Source organism: Poecilia formosa, unplaced genomic scaffold (genome assembly GCF_000485575.1).
Source record: "Poecilia formosa unplaced genomic scaffold, Poecilia_formosa-5.1.2 Scaffold176, whole genome shotgun sequence".
In the NCBI taxonomy this organism is placed as follows: Eukaryota; Metazoa; Chordata; class Actinopteri; order Cyprinodontiformes; family Poeciliidae; genus Poecilia; species Poecilia formosa.
Genome location: NW_006800115.1, coordinates 245,742 through 267,144, shown reverse-complemented (window position 1 = coordinate 267,144; position 21,403 = coordinate 245,742). Strand labels below are relative to the sequence as shown.

General features: G+C 36.4%; 1 protein-coding gene across 3 annotated transcripts; it reads right to left on the bottom strand.

Moving 5' to 3' along the window:
- Positions 1-1,693: 1,693 nt before the first annotated feature.
- Positions 1,694-20,242, bottom strand: LOC103147236 (oxysterol-binding protein-related protein 6-like). 3 transcript variants are annotated; one of them, XM_007565477.2, is made up of 24 exons: positions 20,057-20,242; positions 19,862-19,939; positions 19,644-19,726; positions 18,798-18,995; positions 17,821-17,949; positions 16,992-17,045; positions 16,775-16,888; positions 16,453-16,620; positions 15,831-15,969; positions 15,597-15,715; positions 14,646-14,684; positions 13,635-13,788; positions 13,291-13,424; positions 11,412-11,592; positions 10,993-11,067; positions 5,490-5,704; positions 5,278-5,415; positions 5,136-5,199; positions 4,965-5,043; positions 3,962-4,106; positions 3,725-3,875; positions 3,407-3,533; positions 3,190-3,312; positions 1,694-2,409 (listed from the first exon to the last, which is right to left on the bottom strand). In XM_007565477.2, the coding sequence occupies exons 4-24, from the start codon at positions 18,915-18,917 to the stop codon at positions 2,301-2,303; spliced, it is 2,577 nt and encodes an 858-aa protein (XP_007565539.1). In that variant the 5' UTR covers positions 18,918-18,995; positions 19,644-19,726; positions 19,862-19,939; positions 20,057-20,242; the 3' UTR covers positions 1,694-2,300. The 3 variants fall into 3 exon arrangements, with proteins under 3 accessions (XP_007565539.1, XP_007565537.1, XP_007565538.1); XM_007565475.2 differs by having other exon boundaries at positions 14,598-14,684; positions 20,057-20,240; XM_007565476.2 differs by lacking the exon at positions 20,057-20,242 and adding an exon at positions 20,022-20,040 and having other exon boundaries at positions 14,598-14,684.
- Positions 20,243-21,403: the final 1,161 nt, after the last annotated feature.

Sequence of the window (21,403 nt, the reverse complement as noted above, 5' to 3'; positions counted from 1 at the left end):
TAATGAGTAACTCCACTTGATAAAATTCCTCATAAATATTGCAAGTTATGTGTTATTTAAATTATAACTTGCTAAGTTGCTTTATGCTTGGTTTTGCCATGACCTGGATGGCTGAGAACCAACAAGCAGAATTAATGAAACTCTGTGAAGTATAACAAACTTAATGCTCAAAGGGTTTTTATAGAAAAATATTCCAATATTTTTGTGTGGTTTTAGAGGATCTATTTTGAAGATAAGAAATAAAAGCATACATTTCTGTTTTTCGTCAATCTCTCTCTGAAACCAAAGGGACTAAGCACTACAACTAGCTGACAACTCGGTCTGTGGGAGTCCAGCAGGGCCGGCTCAAGGCATAGGAAAACTAAGGGGCCCCCTCAATGGAGCTGATTTGCGCACAGACATGCGCAGTGGTTTCCTCTGAGCGGGAGAAGATGTCTGTCTGATCGTCAGTAATATAATAGCTGCATAAATCATAAAATATGGCGACATGTAAAACCAGCAGCGCTTCGCTTTCACAGACGGTGGGGACTTCGTCCAACTTTTAGCGTCACTTGGAAGTAAAGCTTAAAGAAAGGTAAGATATGAGGACGTGATGCTAGCAAAGCTAGCTGTACAGACACATGTTGCATCTGCAATGAAAAAAAGTTGTCACTCATGCGCTGAATTATTGTGTGGAGGTGTTGACTGAGGTGTCGCAAATATGGGACAACGCTGTGACCAAAGTCTGCATTGATATGACATTCAGGAACGATCCGATTCTTCTGGCCGGATCTTTACTGATTAAATTTATTTCAGCTCTAAGTATTTAATATCTAGGTGTTTTATGTGAATGTGGATCTTTCAGATCAATTTGAGAAGCAATTTTGAAGGTAAAACTTAATTTTTTTGTGTCACGTAGCACAGGGTCCTGGTCTTGACTTGGTCTTGGGTAGGTGGTCTTGACTACAACTCTGCTACGTGGCTCCTCGGTTGCATGTCCTCCCCCACCCACCTTCTTTCCTTCCCCTTTCTGTTGGATTTCTTTAGAAATAAAAGCCACTAGTGGCAAAAATAAATAAATAAAATAAAATATGAAGTTCATGCTATGTTAGGACAGGAGACGAGATGTTTCCATCCCTGAAATGATGATTCATAGAATCACATATCTAAGTCTAAACTATGTCACAGAGAGTAAACACAATAAAAACATGCTTTATCTGTGACATTGTTCATTAAAATGGCACATTACTGATGTATTAAAATGAAATACAATCGGATCACTTATTGATATTGTATTAGCGATTAGGTAATGCATTCAACAAGTACTTTTACTTTTAATACTTAAGTAAAAGTAGAAAAGTACTGGCTTTTAAAAATACTTAAGTACAAATGTTAATGTGGTAGTTTTACTTTTACTTGAGTACATTTGTCTGTGTATTTGTACTTTTACTTAAGTAAATTTTGAGTACATATCCACCACTGCTTAAAATACTATTTGCTAACTAAAGACTCAAGTAACTTGGCATATTTTGAAAAATTATATTTTCAAGTTTGTTTATCCCTCCCTCATCAAGAACCAACTAAAAAGCTCACAGAAAGGCAGAACAGATTATAGCATTGTTTATTTTGGATGGATAAAAAAAAAACAAATAACCCAAAAAACAAAGAAAAAAAACAAAACAAAACAAAAAAAACACAAGTAGAGATTTTCCAGTTTTTTTGCAAAAATTTAACTTTGGTAAAAGCTACAACAGCTAAGAGCAAATGTGTTGCAAATAATTCTAGTATTTCCATTTATTCAAGCAAAATGACTAATAAGGCTTGAATATATACAACATAACCCAAATTACCACAAAACGATAATTCCACAACCAAATGAAATAAAATATAACACACATCAACCTTATATATATATATTTGCAGGACCCACTGAAGGAGAAAAAATAAAATAGTGCAGCTCAGCAGATTCTGCTGTAGTGCAAGTGTCCTGGCCTAGACATTTTAAACCTGAAAGTAAAATGTGTTCTCTATGATTTTAAGATCAGACATAAAGATGGACAAGTTTAGTGGAAAAAAAAAAAAAAAAGGCTCCTTTACAGACGCTTTAAACGGAAGATCATTTGGTTAATTGGTTTCATTGTTGCATCTCCCCTCTAAGTTTTATACAAAAGATTAATTCATGTTTTTATAAACAGTCATGCTATCCTGATTCTAAATGTAATAGAGCGAACACAATCTCCGTTTGTCTACAGAGCATCACAGTGATGTGCCTCACTGGATTCATTTCATGTCCTATGGGATTTTAGGCCAGCTTCAGTATTCTACCACAAGTCTAGATTTTCAGTCTTCGAAAAACCTGGATCTTGGCGAATCTTCCAGTAAGTTCCATTGTAAAGCCACACCTCTCTCCCAGCCTCATCAACCACTTTTCTGGAAAACAAAAACACAAAACTTGTCAAGAAATTTTAATAATCTTAACTATAATGAATTCCCAAAATCAACATTGTATTAAAAGTTTTGTTCTGATCTAGAATAAAGTTTCTTTTCCTTTCATGTCAAAAACTCATGAATATGTTTTCTACACCCTTCTGACAGCAGACTGAGGTGTCAGCTGTAACCACATGAAGCAACTTTCTTAACATCTACAGGTAAATATTCACATCAAGAAAGTCTTGGCAATTTTTTTAAAAATGGGGCTACTCTGAATTCTTATTACTACTTTTATTTCTGGGTCTTGATTTTTTTTAACAGCTTATAAAACAACCCAATTGGAATGTCTAAATTGCTAAAAACAATTTAAATTAATGGTTTTGTCTCCCTTTATTGGGCCCTGGCACAAAACACCTATAACACATATTAGGCCTGAGCATTGTAGAATATGAAAAATCCATGCATTCTAATATGACCCAAAGAAAAACAAAAACAATCCAGTTTGCTTTAGAAGAGCACAGGTTTGTAAGATTGTATGTTGAATCTTTATCATTAGAAACTGTACTTAAAATCTAGTTTCAACCTACCAGCTGAAACAGATACTTGTCCTTTTCTCCCTCTTAAAATACTGAACAGTCTTCAAGGCTACAGGTTAGGTCTGAACTCTGATGTCTAAATTGCATTTGTTTATTTTTCTCTGTTTCATTGCAATCCTTTGGTGCTAGTTGTCATTAATAAACTGTACTTGAATGATTATAAATCAGAATTTTTGTTTCTAACCTGAAGAACCTAGGGATGTGCTCCTCTCCTCTCTTGTCCATTTCCTTCCTCCTGTCCCTTTGCTTTTCTTCCACCTGATCTTTCTTTTTATCCGCCTCAGCCACTTTCCCCTCCTCCAAGAGCCTGTACGACAATGAGTGGAATGGAGGTTTTCAAACTGCACAAAAGAACTTCAACAATATATGTTTTAAAATGAAATCTAAAAGTTGCTCATTACCTTTGGTCTGGGCGAAAGCGCGTGTCTGTAGGGGGGAGGATGATTTCCAAGTCCGCACTCATTTCATTTAGTTCTCTGGCATAGCGTGAGAAACCATAGTACTGGAAGTGGTCATCAGGCTGTACATCTGGACGGGAAAAAAAACATTATAGACCGTAAGAATTAACCAATTTTGATAAATGAAAATGTGTTTAGTTCAATCTTTCGTGAAAGAAGCACTAGATAGAAGGAAGTTAGAGTTGTCTAAATATTTCTTTATAGCTCTAATAGTACTTTCACCACATCTTCAGGACTTTATTGCAAACATATTGTTCTCACTAGGTTTCCAGATGCATGTTGGTGTGGCCATAGTGTCACAAAAAATGCCTTCATGCCAGAAGCCTCCAAAACGATGAACCACCTCTCCAGCCCGGTCCAAAACAACTCCCTGAATCTCATTCTTACTGTTCTCTGAGCTCCAATACCGAGACTAAAGGAAAAAGAAGAGGAATCTGATAAGTCATGGCTAGAGTCAGTTACAGGAAACAGAAATGTGCATACATGACAACATCTTGCCTTGACAAAGGTCATCTTGCAGGTGCATTCATCACTCTTTGTGTTTCTGATGACCACCTCCCCATAATGCTCCAACCAGCGCTGTTGGCTCAGTACATTGTGGATGCAGGTGACGGCCTTATTCCACTCATAGTGATCCCCATACCTACATGCATTTAATTTGGTTGTTATCGATATTCCTACAACATTTTTGACTTCATGTACATTTCCCCTAAAATGTGCATCCAATAATGAGATGCTGCACAATTGATCCATTAGGCTTAAAAGTGTAGGCAGCTTTAATCAAAGTTTCAGAGTCCCTCATGTTTTTCTTCTTACCTGCCAAGTCAAACATTTTCATCATATGAGCTCAGACTTGGGCCAAGATTTTAATCACCTTTCTTTTTGGGAGGTTTTTTTATGCCAGGTTTTGGAGCTACAATGCGAGGTCAGCCATGTTCAGCTGTGGCCCCTCGTCAGTGTCCCCCCACACACTGCCAGCCACACTTTTTCCTCGTGTTGTGACGAGACCTTTTGTTTCTTTCTGAAAAGCCTTCAAGTAAACCTCACACAGCAGTTGCCAATGAATTTAGCAGATTCTGGGCATTCAGAAAAAAAATCTGATTCAGTGTTGGTAAAGATTTGTTAAAAGAAATCTAATATACTACTAAGGATATTTGACCCATGAGAGTATGGAAACCTACTCTTGCCTCTGCTAGAAGTGACTCTCCACTAACCACCAATAAAAATGATCACACCAGAATGTTACAAACCTTTTCCAGCTTTGTTCGAAAACTAAACTTTAACTCAAATATATAGCTAGTCGTTTCAAATGGCAGGACAGGTGATGACCATTTGAAACGACTAGCTATATATTTGAGCTGTTGCTTGCATTCATCAATGCAAGCAACAGCTCTGCAGTTCTACCTGTTATTTGTTGGTTGCAAACAAACACAGCTGTGTAAAACAGAAGAGCCACATAGTCAAATTTAGTTAGTCAAATTTCTGATCAGCTGCGACTCACTTTGGGAGCGTAACGTTGACCAGACCAGAGGAGATTATCTCCACCGACTTTCCCCAAAACTTGTTTTTCCATCTCTGATCTACGAACAGATATAATAAAAAAAAAAGAAAAAACATTTACTTACTTAATATGTCAGGTATATTTATCACACAATAAATACTCAGCTCCTACCTTGCCAGAAAGTGAAATTTTCTGACTCTGCATGACAGGCTGAGATTGGTGGATGATGGCTAACCTAACAAAATATAAAAAACAGCATTTTAATTTTTTCTTAAACAGACAATAAGTCAGTTATCACTTCACTGATTATTACTTGTTCACTGATGTAGTAGAATCCCCTGTCTTCCCTGTGATTCTCATAGGTTTCTCCAAGGACGGGGTTGAATGGTTTGTAGCGATTTCTCCAAGATGCCCAGGCATAGCCAGAAATGGAAAATGCTGCCACATATACCTAGGAACATTTAGAGCTATTAATCATCAATAGACTATAATTTACTTTCATGAATTGAAGAAAACTAAACTCACCATTCTTTGATATGGGTCATCGGTATTATTGGCAATGTCCAGCAGCTCAGAGTACTCCAGCTCTTCACTAAGTCTTTGAAGCAAAGACAATGGCTCATTAAGAGCCACTGGCATTGACACTCTGGACAAGTCCTTGCCAATGTTATTGTACAGGATGGTCATAATGCCAATGTGACTGTTGTCTGCGCAGGGGGAAGGGAGAGTGGTGCGACGCCCTGGAATGTTGGAAGACAGGAACGGCAGATAGGCAGTGACTTATAAAGGGCTACTCGAAACGAAAAATGGAATTGGAAAAAAATATATATATCAGTTACATTGACAAATTGTTGGACCTCCAGTCATGGTATTTAGATTAGCAGACGAACAGATGCAACAAGTTAAACTTTCTCATGTTTTTACTGCTTTTGGAAAGAAGCAAAAGCAGCATTTTCATTATTTTCAACTGTTCAGAGCAGTTTAGTGTTGCTTCAGTAGTAGTTCATACAAAACAATGCTTGCTGCATTTTGTCGTCTACAGCAACATCTACATAGGTCTTGGGAAGTTCTACAAATTTCATACCTCTATAATAAAGTCAGCCAATTGAGGAAGGTGTTTTGAAATGGCTGAGGGATTTGTGGAGCCATTTCTAAAGAGACAAAACTAATTTCATGCAAGATCGAGCCAAATTTGGGGAGTTTTCATTCATACTTAGACTTCTAAAAAGTTACTTCATTTTCAGAGAAAATACATTTTCACAGTTTACAATAGATCTAACTACTTTTGTTTCTAGGGATCAACTGTGATATAAAAATACAGACCGACTTTCAGGTAAAATTTCAGATATTTTTTAAAATTTTATATTTTTCCAATGAAAAATCAGTTCAGATCAGTGGTCATTTGTACCAAATGACCACTAAGAAATCTAATGGTCCTAATATTCAACCCATGAGAGTATGGAAACCTACTCTTGCCTCTGCTAGAAGTGACCCTCCACTAACCACCAATAAAATGGTGGTTAGGGTACTAACAGTTTGTTACTACACAGCTACTTAAGTAGCTGTGTAGTAACCAAAACCATAACATTTTTGCACCATCAACTGACAGGGAAGAATATTTTGTATCAATTGGAATTACCTGAATGCTACCTGGGGAAAACATCTGTACAGTACATGTGCAAAGACATTTTTGTATCTACATTAAACTCAGTTTGTCATTTACAAGCTCTAAGTGCACTTCTGTTTTGAAATTACAATTACTGTGTAGCTAACATTTTTTTCTTTGGCAAAAACAAAAAAAAGAAATAAACTGAACTTCATCTCCAAAACAGAGAGAATTTTCTGTAAGGTAAGGTCATTTTATCTATAGATGACATTTGAATATCAATCTATATTCAAAGTGCTGTGAGCACACATCCTGTTTAGAAAGACTTCAGATTAAAACCCGTTTTCCATTTGTCAGTGAGTACAATGCAAATATCTCACTATTTTGCATTTCATTTTAGGTTGAAAAACAAAGTATTTTAAGCATTTTGATATTTCTACTGCAAAGATCAATTTTCAGACCTCAGTTTTTCTTGGTCAAAACCACAAAAATATAGAGTCTCTATTGTCATGGCCATGTACTGGCATGGAAAGGCGGTGTGATTTCCTGTTTTTGCATGTTTGTTTCTCGAGTGTTTCAGAAATAAATCAATTTAAGTATTAGTCAAAAACAACACAAGTAAACACAAAAAACGTTTTTAAATTAATATGTTCATTTTAAAAAATGTGAAAAGAGTGATTGCCCCTCAGCTGTCAAGACAACTGCAGAGAGTCAAAACCAGTTCGGACCAGGACCGCACCGTCTAAGGTCAAGGCCAAACCAAGACCAGACCTTCTGACACCAACACCACAAAATGCAAAAATTAATGGAAAAAGTTCATTTCTAAAACAAAACCTTGTTGTTAAATTGTCACAATAAAGGAATATTTAAGCTATTAAATGCCGTCATACATTGTACAATCATGTATGATAAATAAAAAAAAACAGTAAGAGTAAGCAGTAACACTTTATTTGAAGGGGGTTGAATAAGACTGACATGACACTGTAATAAACATGTCATAAACACCTGTCATGAACATCAATAAGCCTTCATGAATATTTATGACTGTTGTCATAAAGCGTCATTCGGTAAATTATGACACTTTTAATACAAAGTTGACATTATTCAAAATGTTTTTGTTATGACAACTTGAGATTAACCAAGAAATCATTACTGACATAAATTTGTTATAAAAGTATTACTGATTGCACTTTTAAAAAATAGGTAACTTTATGTTATTAAAGGTAAAGTTTAAACAGTAATGATTTCCTGGTTAATGTCAAGTTGTCAAAGACATTTTGAATAATGTCAACTTTGTATTAAAATTGTCATAATTTACCGAATGACGCTTTATGACAGTCATAAATATTCATGAAGGCTTATTGATGTTCATGACATGTTATGTCATGTTTATGACAGTGTCATGTCAGTCTTATTCACCCCCCTTCAAATAAAGTGTTACCGAGTAAGCTAATGAAGTTGTCATAAAAAAATAAATCTATATATGATCTGAATAAAAGCAACAAAAAAAAACTTTAAAAACTTACTGTTTTTAAAGTAAGTTTTAATCCTGGAAATAAATTATTAGGCATTTTAATATTATTATTGGTCCATACAGGCATGCAAATTGCCTCATAAAAGAGAAATTCCAAAAACCATCAATATCTGTGGGATTTCCAAAACTCATGTTGTGAACAAGTGACAGAAAAAGCCCAAAACAGTCAAGAATCACATGGAGAAGAGATGGACATGGATTATGACCATAAAACTTCAACGGCAAGAGTGAATTTATGTTTTTGGCTTGAAAAAAAACTTCATTTTTCCTCTTCATCGGCTGCTGGCTCAGTGAATTTTGTTTCTACAGCAGCAACACTGGTAAACTTGGAAAGAGCAAAGTTTGTGCCTTAAAAGGTTACATGTGTGGCTAAATCAGTATTGCTGTGCGTTTTTTCAGGTATGTGGGTTTAGCAAACAAGTTTGTTTTTTCCTTTGAAATTGGACTGATTTTGTAGGTGGATATGCTGAATTGCCCTGGTTCCAGGAATGCTCAGGCTTTAGGGGTTAAATAAGTATTTGAACACAGATTAGTTGTCACATTTGCCCAAAGGTTGATGTTAGTAAATTAGACACTGCTACTCACTTTTCCTTATGTCCACTATAAATGCCTAGTAAAACTAGATGTCATTCCACTCACTTTGCAAGTTCACATTGTTAATCCTGATGGTGGACAAAATTTAAAAGTTGCTCTGCATACCCGCCCCCCATCCCCCTTCTCCAAATTCTGCATGGTTTTAAAAGAAAATCTAATAGTTCTGTGGTCAGGTTTTTGATCAGCAAAAGCTAGACCACAAATTAATAGACGCACTCTTAAATGATAGGAGCAATTGCCATTTGGTGTTGTAAACAGTCACCTACAACAAGATTTCAAGGTCATTAGCAATCATCATATTGCATTTTTTCCTGAGATGGTGGAATACAGATGTGCACTGATGTTGCTTTTAATTGACATTCAATTTGTCGTTTGTGAAGATAAAAGGGAGTCAAGTTTTGAGTCTTGAACTGGCTTTGACCCAATGTATCGAGGTCCACCCAAATGGAACCAAGATGGAGGCCTAACAATCTAACAGAGAACAGGATAAAACAGGTTGAGACCCGTCTACAGCTCTCCATCCCTGCATAACCTAGTTGAGGTTAATCATCCTAGCCACTGCCACACTTCTTCTCAGTAAAGACATCACTTAATTAGGACCCGCCTCAGACGCTGAGGCAGGTCCTCAAAAGTTAGACGTTGTGCTGAGATCCACAGAAATTTTGAATAAATGATAGAAAGTAATTGAGATCCATCGGTCTGGAAAGGTCTCCCCAGCTGTTTCTAACACTTTGGCATTCCAGCAAACCCCAGTGAGAACCATTACTCACAAACAGCAAAAACATGGAACAGTGGTGAACCTTCCCAGAAGGCTGGGTGACCAAACCTACACCAAGAGCTCAGCGTCGCCTCATCCAAGAGGTGACAAAAGTCCCCACAACATCATCTAAGGCAGTGTTTCCCAACCCAGGTCCTCAAGGCACACTGTCCTACATGTTTTAGAGGTTTCCCTGCTTTAATGTGCCTGATTCGACTGATTCAACAAATGGCTGTTAATCAGTCATCGATTGAAATCAGCTGGACTGAAGCAAAGAAATACCTAAAACATGCAGGGCAGTCACTGATCTAAGGAACTGCTGGCCTCACTTGTCTCAGTTAAGGTTAGACACTGCTACTCACCATCAGAAGAGACTGGGCAAAAATGGCCTGCATGGTAGACTTCAAAGATGAAAACTACTGTTGAAAAAGAACCTGAAGGTTTGTCTCAATTCTCCCAGAAACATCTTTATAATCCACCAAGACTTTTGGAGAAACATTCTGTGAATTGACAATTCTGAATTCTTTGGAAGGTGCGTGTCACATTACATCTGGTGTAAAGGTCACATCGCATTTCAGAAGAACATCATACCAACAGTAAAATATGGTAGTGGTAGAGTGATGGTCTGGGACTGTTTTGCTGCTTCAGGACCTGGAAGACTTGTGATAAATGGAAGCATGAATAATCTGCAAGATTCTACAGCCATCTGTTCCTGACCTCGGGTTGAAACGTTCTGCATAAGGACAATCATCCAAAACAACCAGCAGGTCCACATCTAAATCGCTGAAGGGAAAAAAAAAAAACGACAAGTGGCCTAGACAAATTCCTGACGTGCTGTAGCGTGACCTTAAAAAAAAAAGCCTTTTGTGCTTGAAAACCCTCCAATGTCAAATTACAGTAATTCTGCAAAGATTTGTGGAGCAAAATTGCTCAACAGATGGAAGAGACAAAGGCTTGATTGCAGTTGTTGTTGGTAAGGTTGGCCCAACCAGTTCTTAGGTTAAGCGGGAATATTTTTTTCCCTTCTGTTAAAAGCTCCATTTTGTCTTTACTTGTGTTCTTTTGACTAATATTTGATGTTTTGAAAACACTGAAGTATGACAAATATGCAAAAAAAATGTTGGAAACCAGAAAGGGGACAAATACTTTCACACCACTGTGCCTGCATGATGGACTTGTTAAGATGAGGCCGACGCGAAGCATGGTCATGGCATTATGACCATGCGTCGTTGCTGCAGTTTGTCAGCAACGAAGCATTAAGCAAACTTTTACTATTTTTATAATATAAAGAAACATTTTAATATTATATAGTATTTCTGTAACCTTAAATTTAATTGCATCCATAATTAGATATAACTTTTGGGAATAAATCGGGAATTGACAATTGCAGATTTTCCTGTCTTACATTGGAATTGCTGAAAACTTTGCATCAAGTTCCTTTACAACCAATTTACTCACATTTATATCTTAGTTTCATATTTTATGGATCTATATCATGAGCTAGCTGTAACCACGGCAAAAGAAGTCATCTCATTACCTGTATCTGAGGGCACCAGACTGGGTTTGTCAGTTGCTGTTTTTAGACTCTCTCTGTAGTTTAGAGTGGCAGCAGCTACAAAGAGGAGAAAAAGGTTAAAGGGAGGGGATGTTATGGTTCTATTACCATCTAGATCAGTGTTTCTCCACCCTGGTCCTCAGCCCCCCCTGCTCTGCATGTTTTAGATGTGCCTCTATTCCAGAACAGCTGATTCAAATGATTGCATGACCATCAAGTGCTGCAGAAGCCTGTTAATCACCCAGAGATGGAATTCAGGTGTGTGGCAGAAGGGAAACACCTAAAACATGCAGGACAGGGGGGGTGAGGACCAGGGTGGAGAAACACTGATCTATAGATTAGCTATTGATGGCAACAGTAGCATTTGTTTGAGAATGGAGTGGGGGAATAAATAAACTTACAGTGACCTTCTTCAGGCTCAGAGTTGCTGGTAGTAGTGATGTCACTCAATCCAGACTCATCCGACGCCTCTGCCTCTGAGGAGGTCTCACACATTATCACCTCACTGGCATCAAAATATTCTGCTGTAGATTCTGCCACTGAGGGAGCACGACGACTGTGACGAGCCATAGATGGTGTCCTCTGTAGGAAAGGTCACCAGTTTTATTTTTAACTATAATTTTGATTCAATGAAAACTGATGGACTGATGATTATTGTGATTCATATGAACAAAATGAAATCATGATGCAGCTTGACTTGACATTAAGTTTTTCTTCTGTGGTTAAAACAGGTGCTGTGGTGGGAGGGAACTAGATGAATTAGATTTCTGCAATCAGGTTCTTGTGAAATGCAATTCACACAGACAAAAAAAAAAATCCAACTTCCCTGTTATTTTTCCCACAAGTAAATAAAAAAAAGACACAAACAATGGGCTCATCGTTACACAGATCCTTTATTTAGGCATATGTGATTGATGTGAATCAAATATGCCCAATCTAAGGTTTGCACTTGGGTACAAACCTTAGATTTAACTGGAAGCCATAAAAATGGTCCAACCCATTCACTGAAAGGTTTCATGCTGCTTTCCTCCGTTTGATAAATAGTTTTTAGGAATACTGCTGTGCTTCGTCTATCTACATGCATCTCTGCTCCAATCGCCAAGCAGAGATGTTTAGCGGGTGGAGCTCTATTAAATTGTCACATAGATGTAAATTTAGCTGTGTATGCAGCAATATCTTCTCAGAAAGAAGTAAACCTTTTACTTTCACAGCAAAGATTTTTGAGATGAAAAGAGTAGAAGCAAATTCAGAATTGAAGATTAACCAAAAACAGTACAAACCTGATTTGTACAGACAGTGCAGAAGGAATCTTCAGTGGAACCAGACTTTTGTCTGGTTCCACTGAAGATTCCTTCTGCACTGTCTCATCTGACTTTGGTCAAGCTGTCAAGCTGCACATGCATATAGACACAAAGTCATGGAGGCATAGCATCTGCACAGGCAGAAAAATGTCAAGGAAACAGAAGAAACGATAACTAAATAGATGTCAAAAGAGTCTCAGCAGTGGGTGTTAATTTGGAAGTCAATTATACCAAAAAAAAAAAAAAAAAAAAAAAAAAAAGAAGTCCTGGAAGAGAAGAGCACACCCTGCTAAATCACACATTTTACAAAACAGGACTGGGAGAGGGAGACGTGTAGAATGTAAACTGTACAAAACCTAATCAGTTAGACTTCTTTGTATTCAACTTGGGTACATTGCATGTACTTGATTTTGATTTTAAAACCCAATAAAAGCTAGATTTTTTTTTTGTGCCCTGACATGTCAAATCAGAACTAAAATTATACGCTTTTCCCTGACTGCATATACACAGATAGGGTAAATAGTAAAAGCCCATAGTCACAGCAACAAAGAATGGAAGGTTCCAACATGCAGCAGCATGTACATGAAAAATGAGGGCAGTCCATTTCAATGTGTCACAGTCATTTCTGTCAAATTTTCTCTTCCCTTTCCTTGAACAAAGGGAGAGGTGTGTTTCTGCCTAGAAACAGCACAAACCTGTTCAACAGTTTCACACAGAACCTCCCAAAGACGAGGAGGGCTTGGCTTCCTTTGTGTATTTAGGGTCGATACTGTGTGGCCAGCACAAGCAGTACAACTGAAACTATATACATTTAAAGATGGACAAAAGTTGTACTGTTTACAATAGCTATGCAGTAATAATATTGACCCCAAAGACACAAAGGAAGCCAAGTCCTCCTTGTCTATAAATATATTTTTTTCTTCTTGTTTCCATGTTTGACAGTTTTAGCCTCTGCTCTGCGTTTGTGTGGCCCCGTTACCTCAGACAATGTGGAGCTCAGTGTCGCCAGCTGCTGAGAAGTGTTCTGCCTCAGATCAGGGTTAGTCCAAGCCCGTCTCATTCTCTCCCTTTCCAAGGTCAAAACCTCATGAATGGACTTCAGAGAACCATAGACTACAACAAAACATTCACAAGATTTTAATCACACTAGCCTTTTTCAGTTAAGTATTAATATGAAAACAATATGCATATATGTGTTGATCTATTTGAATAAATCATATTCTCCAGTCAAACTTCTGTAGAATGTCTCAGTAAATGTAAATGTTACAGTGAACATTTAAAAAATGATATATTATGTGACACAAGTTAGGTAAAAGCTCTTACCCCTCTGAGAAAGCAAGCAAATGTCTTGATGGAGTTTCTTTGCCTCCGGTGAGGTTACCTGAGGGTTTGACAGCTGTGAGTAAACATAGTCGGGTATGGACTGGACTGATGCAGCCATGTTGGAACTGTTTGTACTCAGATGGCTTGATGTGAACTAGGAAAAACAAAAAAAGAGGCAGAATAAGATTGTATTCTATGTATATAAACATCACCATTTATTCTAAATGTTTCAGTATTAGTTAGTTTTGAAGATATTTGTGAATTTCCACAGGCAAAGCATATTTTGCAGAGCTTCAATTCTCTTCATCCAATTTGTATTTTAGAAGATTATGTGACACCAAGTTGTGTTTTTTGTACTTTAGATTCCAGCACAATTGCACTAAAAAGAGAAATACTAACCAATTAGACCATTACAAAGCAACAACACTGATTTTAAAAGCCTGTAAAGCATCTCTAATGTGTACAGTTTTTGGCTCTTCTTTTTGAAGAGAGGTAAGACAGTTAGTCTTTATAATGTAACCATTTGGTTAGGTTGTTCAACAAGATATTAAGTGAGAAGGTGCCTTAGGAGTGGAGGAAAAGGGTTCTGGTGCCGATTCTGAAGAACAAGAAAAACATGCAGAACTGTGGCAACAACAGAGCATTTCTAAAAATGGCTCTGAAAGTTGATGGCTTTCTAAAAACATGAACTTCTTCCTAGAAAATAGTTGGGCATTTGTTTTATTTTCCTCAAGAACATGAACTGTTTTTAGAAGCAGTAGAAACCTAAATAGAAGTAAAAAAAACACAAAAAAACTTGCAAAAACAAAATCTTGCTCTCGGAAAAAAAAGTGTGGAGGGGGGAAGGGAAAAAGAATGAATCCATTAAAATGGGAGAAAAAATCAAATGAATATATTGGTTCTGAAAAGGTCTGCTGTAGCATGATTCCTCCTTGCAGATAGCATGAATGTCTAAAGTCTTACCATTCCACCCATGGCTTCAACACGGGATAAAGTTCTTGAGTGACCCACCTTCCCAGACTTCTTCTTGGGTTTCTCTAGAAAGAGATTCTTGAAACAAACAAAAACTACAAATCATTTCTTTTACTCAAAAATATTGAATCTACAGAAAAAAATTAAGTAAATTTAGGGAAATTCACCCAAAAGTTAATTTGAAGATAGATTCAGTTTTAACTTCACATTGCACAAAACCATACACAGACTTGTGTAGTGTGAAATAAACAGATTTTATTGTCCATTTTAAATTGTAGTACCCAAGTATTACAATTTTTGCATCATCTGTTTAATTTGGCCAAAAGCTTTACCAATTAAGGAAATGATTTTAAACAGATGTATAACTCTCTATAGCATTAGAAGCTTTTCTATTCAGGTTTTGAGTATCAGTTGCAACCGATATGGTTTCTGTACAATTAAAAGGCTTATCTCAGTCTCTGCTCTCCAATACAATATTGCATGCATGTAGATATTGGGATGCACACACATACATAATCCTGGGGCTGTTAAGAGATACCAGAGCCAGCAAGGCAGACATCTGGGCCTCCATTAGAGCTACACACAACCACAGGCTGCTGGCCTCCATGCCACAGTGCTTTGATGCAGTAATTTGTGCAAGAGGAGGCCCACTGAGTATTAGGTGAATAGAAACGTTCAGAACTTTCCAGAAGCCTGATGTTTGTGCTTCCCTCTAATGTGGTATTTTCATTTCAAGTTATCTTCACCTATACACCAAAATTTGCAAAAAATAAGTTTGAAATATTGTATTCTGTGTCATGAATCTCTATAAAATGGCTTTCATTTTCAGAGAAGACTGGCAAGAAATATTGTACTTTTATGCAATAGTCTAATTTTTCACGATGTATTGGTTTGGTACATAGCCTTTTTCCAGTTTAAAAAAAAAACAAAAAACAACACAATCACACCACCACTACAAGAAATTTAACAAGTTGGGATCAGGGTACTTGCCTGCATACTGATGCGCATCTCAAGGTCAGTATTTGTGATAGGGACGCTTCCTTCAAGCCAGTGTAGTCGCTGTATGAGTTGAACCAGTTCTGTCAGCTCTGCTTGACTCCGAGCCAGGTCTGGTTACAGCGAGTGAAGTATGAAAGGTAAAAGATTAAAGTAACCAGTACAGAATAAAGCCATGGTAAATTCACTGCTGGCAATTCATCTTAATGAAGGTGTAAAGCTTTTTACCATTGGAAGTTGCATCAATGTTGTGGGTCTGCTGCAGCCAAGCAGACACTTTGTTGGTTACCCCTGGATACGAGGCAGGAGGAGCAGTGCTTATGATCTCAGGACCTTCCGCTGATGCGGAGCTGGGGTAGTGATGAGGCTAGACAACAAAATGGCATTAAACACCAAGAAAATCTTTATCACGTTTTAAAATATTTAAGACCTTATAGAAATTTTAAACTCAAAATAGAGAGAATAAAAAATGTATTGAAAAAAAACAATTGTTGTGACCACTAAACTAAAAAAAAAAAATTGCAAACAAAAACTTTTTCCCAATGTACATTTATTTCCAGACCAAAGAATTATAATAAAAATCCATCAAGAAAAGCTGAATACAAAATGCAATAGGTTTATAAAAAGAACACTACGATTAGACACAAGAATCCTTTAAGAAATCATTCACCACCGAAACCCAGATGGGCTTTATTCAGTGAAACTGAATAAAACCTAATTGGATTATAAATATAGGGTTGACTCCTGGTTTAATTTAAAATATCTATGCAATTTTAGCAACTGATTTAAATATATGACCCAAGGTAAATTACTTTTGGGACAATCACCTTTTGCAATAATTTATACTCACAGTTGATAGGCTTTGTTGGGTCATGGTGCCCACAACTGGCAGGGTACTCTGGCTCAAGGAGAGAGCATGAAGAACTCCACGATGGACACTCATTGCTTCATTTTTTCTGAAAAGACGATGGGCACCCAGCTTCGTCAGCCAGATGTAGAAGATATCACTGTTCTTTGTCTAACATGGAAAAGGAGAGAAATATAGAGAACCTGAGGCAAGTGACTAATGCCAGATTAGCTTAAAACTGTGCTACATTTAGATTTTTGTGAAACATTTTAAAAGGGGCATGTTGTTAGTAGTTTAGATATCTCAGTTACAAATGTTTCAGTACCTTAAGATGATAAAGATTGTCTCCAGCATCAAGGTCTATTCGTTTGGACTTCTTATTCACAGACATAACAGCCATGCTGATGTCAAGAGAACCATGGAGCTTTCCTTTTTGAATCTTAAACAAAACAACAAATTTGCTCATCTTTTCCACTAGACTACAGTATATTGAAAATCAAACAATAATGTGATTCAGTGTGGTGCAAGGAGCTTTGACTCACATCTTGTTGAGTTTTTGAGTATTTGAGAACTCCCCGCTCCAGCAGGAAGTATCTCTGAAAGAGAGAAAAGAATCAATAGAAAATGGCTGAACAATGTTGAGGTTAGCAAATTCAATGTTCTAAAAAAATGTGTAGCTCAGCCTCTTGCATGTTTGTGTGTGTCAGTGAAACATGATTTTCTTTGAGTTTTGTGAATCTAATCAGATAAAGTATTTTGCCATAAAATACAAAATGTGCATGTGCAAATTTTGACCTAATTTAAACAAAGCTGTATTAGAGTCATAAAATTACCAACATTTTTAGAAAGCAATTTTCATACCTTGGTTCTGGAGTAGTACAAAAGTTACAAACTAAGTTTCCAAGAAGCTGCAGAACATTTTTATTTTTTCCTGCAGAAGAAATAAAGCATCTGTCTGACCTAATCCTCTAACTTCTCTGCTACATCATAAAGGATGCAAATGCATGAATGTCAGAAAAATTGTGTCAAACTTGACTTTGGGTTAGTCAGATGTAGCATTTTTGATAACTGAACACAAATGCACTAAATGGCAGAAACTGAACAAAGTATTACTTTATGACTGTGCATAAATATGCAACCAGGTTACTGCATTTAACCCCTGAAAAACAAAATATACTTGTGATACACACTTTAGATATCTACTGTAATCTGAGAAAGCCTGTTTATTTTTACTATTTTCCCTAAATTCCCTTATTGCATTCAATAAGTTCCCTTTTGAATGCATTTGGCTCAGCTTTCTTAATTGCAATATATTCTTAGATGACACTAAACGGAGCTATATACACACATTGCAGCCAATCGAGCGATTACCTTGTGCCAGCCTTTCAGTGGGTACTTTCTTCTCTTCATCAGGTAACCCTCACAGATCCCAGGGATACTGAGGTCCAGAGAGGAACCAGGAACAGAGCAAGCTTCTTCCATAACCTCCCAGTTACGAGACTAACAAAAAACATTTAGAGAGTGAAGAAATTATGTGTATCACAAAAGTGGAACCTTGGCATTGATTGTGGGTCAATATTTTGTATTATGTACTTTGAGGCTTTTTGCTACCAGTACCATCAATAGTACCATCTGATTGTGTGGTCACTTCTGTCTTTGGAAACTTTATAGCTCTGGAGATCTTTTAAATCATATCTTACAGAGCTTCTATTATGAACAGCTCACATGACTAAATCTCAGCAGATACAAAATAAACATCCAAGTCTGGTATACTCCATCTATTTGCAGTCATGGGGGGAAAAAGCAAAGTATAAGAGTAAGCAGAAAGCATGGTGCTAATAAATCCCTACCCATGCTTATGGAGGCCATTACCCAGCCGTTTGGTAATGGCATCTTTTCCCAAGTTACATTGACTACACTCCAGATTAAACATAGACTGCAACCAGTATTCCCAGAGGTGTACATAATAGGGAATAATAGGAAAATTACCCTAACCTCCCACTGCGCAAAGCTCAGTAAAACTGCAAAAAAGCTAAATGATACATGTTGGGAGACGACAACTTTGGCTGCACACTTAGAAATCACCAACACAGCTTGTTTGCAAGGTTTGCCAGAAGAATAACAATGTTCTCTAAAACAGAACATGTACTCTGAATAAATGGCAAAGGCATCTTAATAAAGCCTTCTGAAATAAATGTCACTTGGACAGATGACAGTGGTCTAGACGTGTATTAGTCTTAGAGTGAGATTTTTTTTTGTAAAAAAAAAAAAAAAATTGAAGATACATTTCTCGGTCCCAGGTTTTCATCGAATATGTTCAAATCAAAGGAAACATTTATTTTTCTTACCTGTTTTGAATGTTTAGATGAACCTGTGCTGTTATTCCGTGAATGGGATGGTTTGAATGTGCTGGCAGGGGATTTATCAAAGCTGATGACAGACTGGGAACTGCCCACCTGATGGTCCATCAGTTTAATTTGATGAAGATAAATTAGCAGAGAAACAATTTTTGGACCTCGTCTTGTTTTATGGAGAGTTCTGAAAAACTGAAAACCAAAAATAATAGATAGATAAATCTAAAGAAAATTAAAAATTTAATTTCAAGTAAAATCTCTATAAATCTGCTCTGAAATACAAAGTTAGAATACCACCAATTAAAGGCACACAAAATCGTTGGAACTGCAGAAAAAGGTTTCAAATTAAATTAAAGTAACTGAAATCTAACTTTAAAAAACAATTTTGTGTCAATTTTATGATAAAACCTGATAATACTTAGATTATGATATAGCAGATTCTTTAAATGACAACTTCATTAATGTTGGAAATGAACTACATGCAAGTTCATTTCCATGAATTTGCATGGAAATGCGGGTTTTATAAAAAAAAAAATCCACATAGCTCTTTCTAGTTTTTATATTTTATAAACATTATCCTTGGATATTACTTGATTTACTTTAAAACTGCTCAAATGCAACCCCTCTCCCTTCACTTTTTGTAACTGTAGTTTGAAAGTACCAATATTTTTCCTGTTCTTGTCAAAGTAATTGCAAAATGCTGTTTTACAGAACTGTGTTTTATTTTCCCTGTTCCTTGGTCAATGCTCTCAGTCTCACCTGAACTTAGGTGTTTCACAACACAATAAAAGTTTCACAGTTTTTGGAATCAACAGGAGTTAATTTAATGGATGTACTCACCAAGTTAAGTGATTAGCGAGCCACTTTGGTTCACTAATTAAGAAACAAGGATATTTAAGATAGGCCCCACTGCCCCAGTAGCCCTGAGGGAAAAAAAGAATATGTTAAAGACACAGAACAAGAGGTCTTCTATTACCTTGATGTCTATAAAATAATCTTCATAGTTGTACCAACAGACAGTTCAGCCATCAAAAGTTTCAATTACAAATGAAACTCACCTGTGTTGATCTAGATAACTAACAAGCTCCTCCACTCTAGTTCAGTGAACACCTCTCATACAAGCTGTCCAAGTTTTCCTGAGAACAAAAACAACAATAAAATCGTCAGAATTTAGCAAGAACTTTAAACAATCAGGAACTTAGCAGAGAGAAAACCTACCATTTTTTTGTTTGTTACACAAAACACTAACTCACCTGAGTGAAAACCTGCTTATCAGAGTCCTTCCTAGCAGCTAGCAAGTATCTGGGTGGAGCTAATGGGAAAAAAACCCAACAAAAATCTAGCTGCCCAGACAGGCTCATCCACTCTGCCGGCACAAGAATGACGAGCTATGGAACAGATCTTTTATCAGATGACACAACAGGCACTGAAAGTTTAATAATCAAGTTAAACACACCCTAAAAAAGTTTTCGGTTCAACATTTCTTAGTGGAAAATATGTCTAAACAATGAAAATATGATACACAGGTTAAATTTGGAAAAAAAACAACTGCAGCCAACAATGAACTTATGACCCCAAAATCATGGCTGTTTTAACTTAGAGGATTGTTTGAAGAGCTTTTACAAGGCATGTAATGTGAAGTCCAGAAATAGAGATGATAGCATGTCTGAACTGACCTAAAAATAAATAAATACACAAGAAAAACAATGTTTTCAGCCAAACTTGAATTCACTTTAAACTGAATATTGTTGACTATTGTGCTCAATAAATAACATTTTATTTATTTTTACTGGAAAGATTATGACAAACTCCTGCTCAGAGAAAACAATTACATTCAATTTAGTTTATTTCTATAGCACCATTTCACAACAAGTGTTGTGAAAGGCACCTTATATTAAAGATCATTTCGATTCAGTCATACATTCCATGAAATCATATTGTGGAACCACAATGGGGGAGAGATTGATGAAACTTTGTATTTCAGAGCAGATTTATAGAGATTTTACTTCAAATTATTATTTTTTTAATTTTCTTTAGATTTATTTATCTATTATTTTTGGTTTTCAGTTTTTCAGAACTCTCCATAAAACAAGACAAGGTCCAAAAATTGTTTCTCTGCTAATTTATCTTCATCAAATTAAATCGACGCAATATGAAGGGATTAAATTAGGTTAGAATGCAATATTAAATGAAGTTGTCATTGAGGTTTGGTTTAATACAGATTACATTTTTTGATTGTTGCAGACTTATGACACTTTTACACGACTCTTAGACAAAAGGCTTTTGCTTTAAACCAGATCTTAATATAATTGCAATGATGTCATTAAAAATAAAAACAAAAAACTATTTAATCTTCAGTCTTCATCTTCAGACATTATATAATAATAATAGTAATAATGCATTTTATTAGTTAGCGCCTTTCAAAACATCCAAGGACATTTTACAAGCTCTTGAATTGCTACAAAATAAAGCTGCATGTCCCTCAACCCACTGGCTGCAATGTTGAACCTTGAGATGCTATGAGACCTAAATTCTGACCATCATGGCATGGAGTTCATCCCAGTTTTCCATGTCTGGGATATAACCATTCATTTTATCTT

Bases quoted from the DNA above. Each gene is read 5' to 3' on its own strand.
- LOC103147236 (XM_007565475.2), bottom strand. From the start codon at position 18,917: ATGGACCATCAGGTGGGCAGTTCCCAGTCTGTCATCAGCTTTGATAAA. The intron at 4,107-4,964 runs GTGAGTCGCAGC...AAATGCATGTAG, and splicing joins GTCAACGTTACGCTCCCAAA to GTATGGGGATCACTATGAGT. The intron at 2,410-3,189 runs GTTAGAAACAAA...TTTGTTTTCCAG, and splicing joins CACATCCCTAGGTTCTTCAG to AAAAGTGGTTGATGAGGCTG.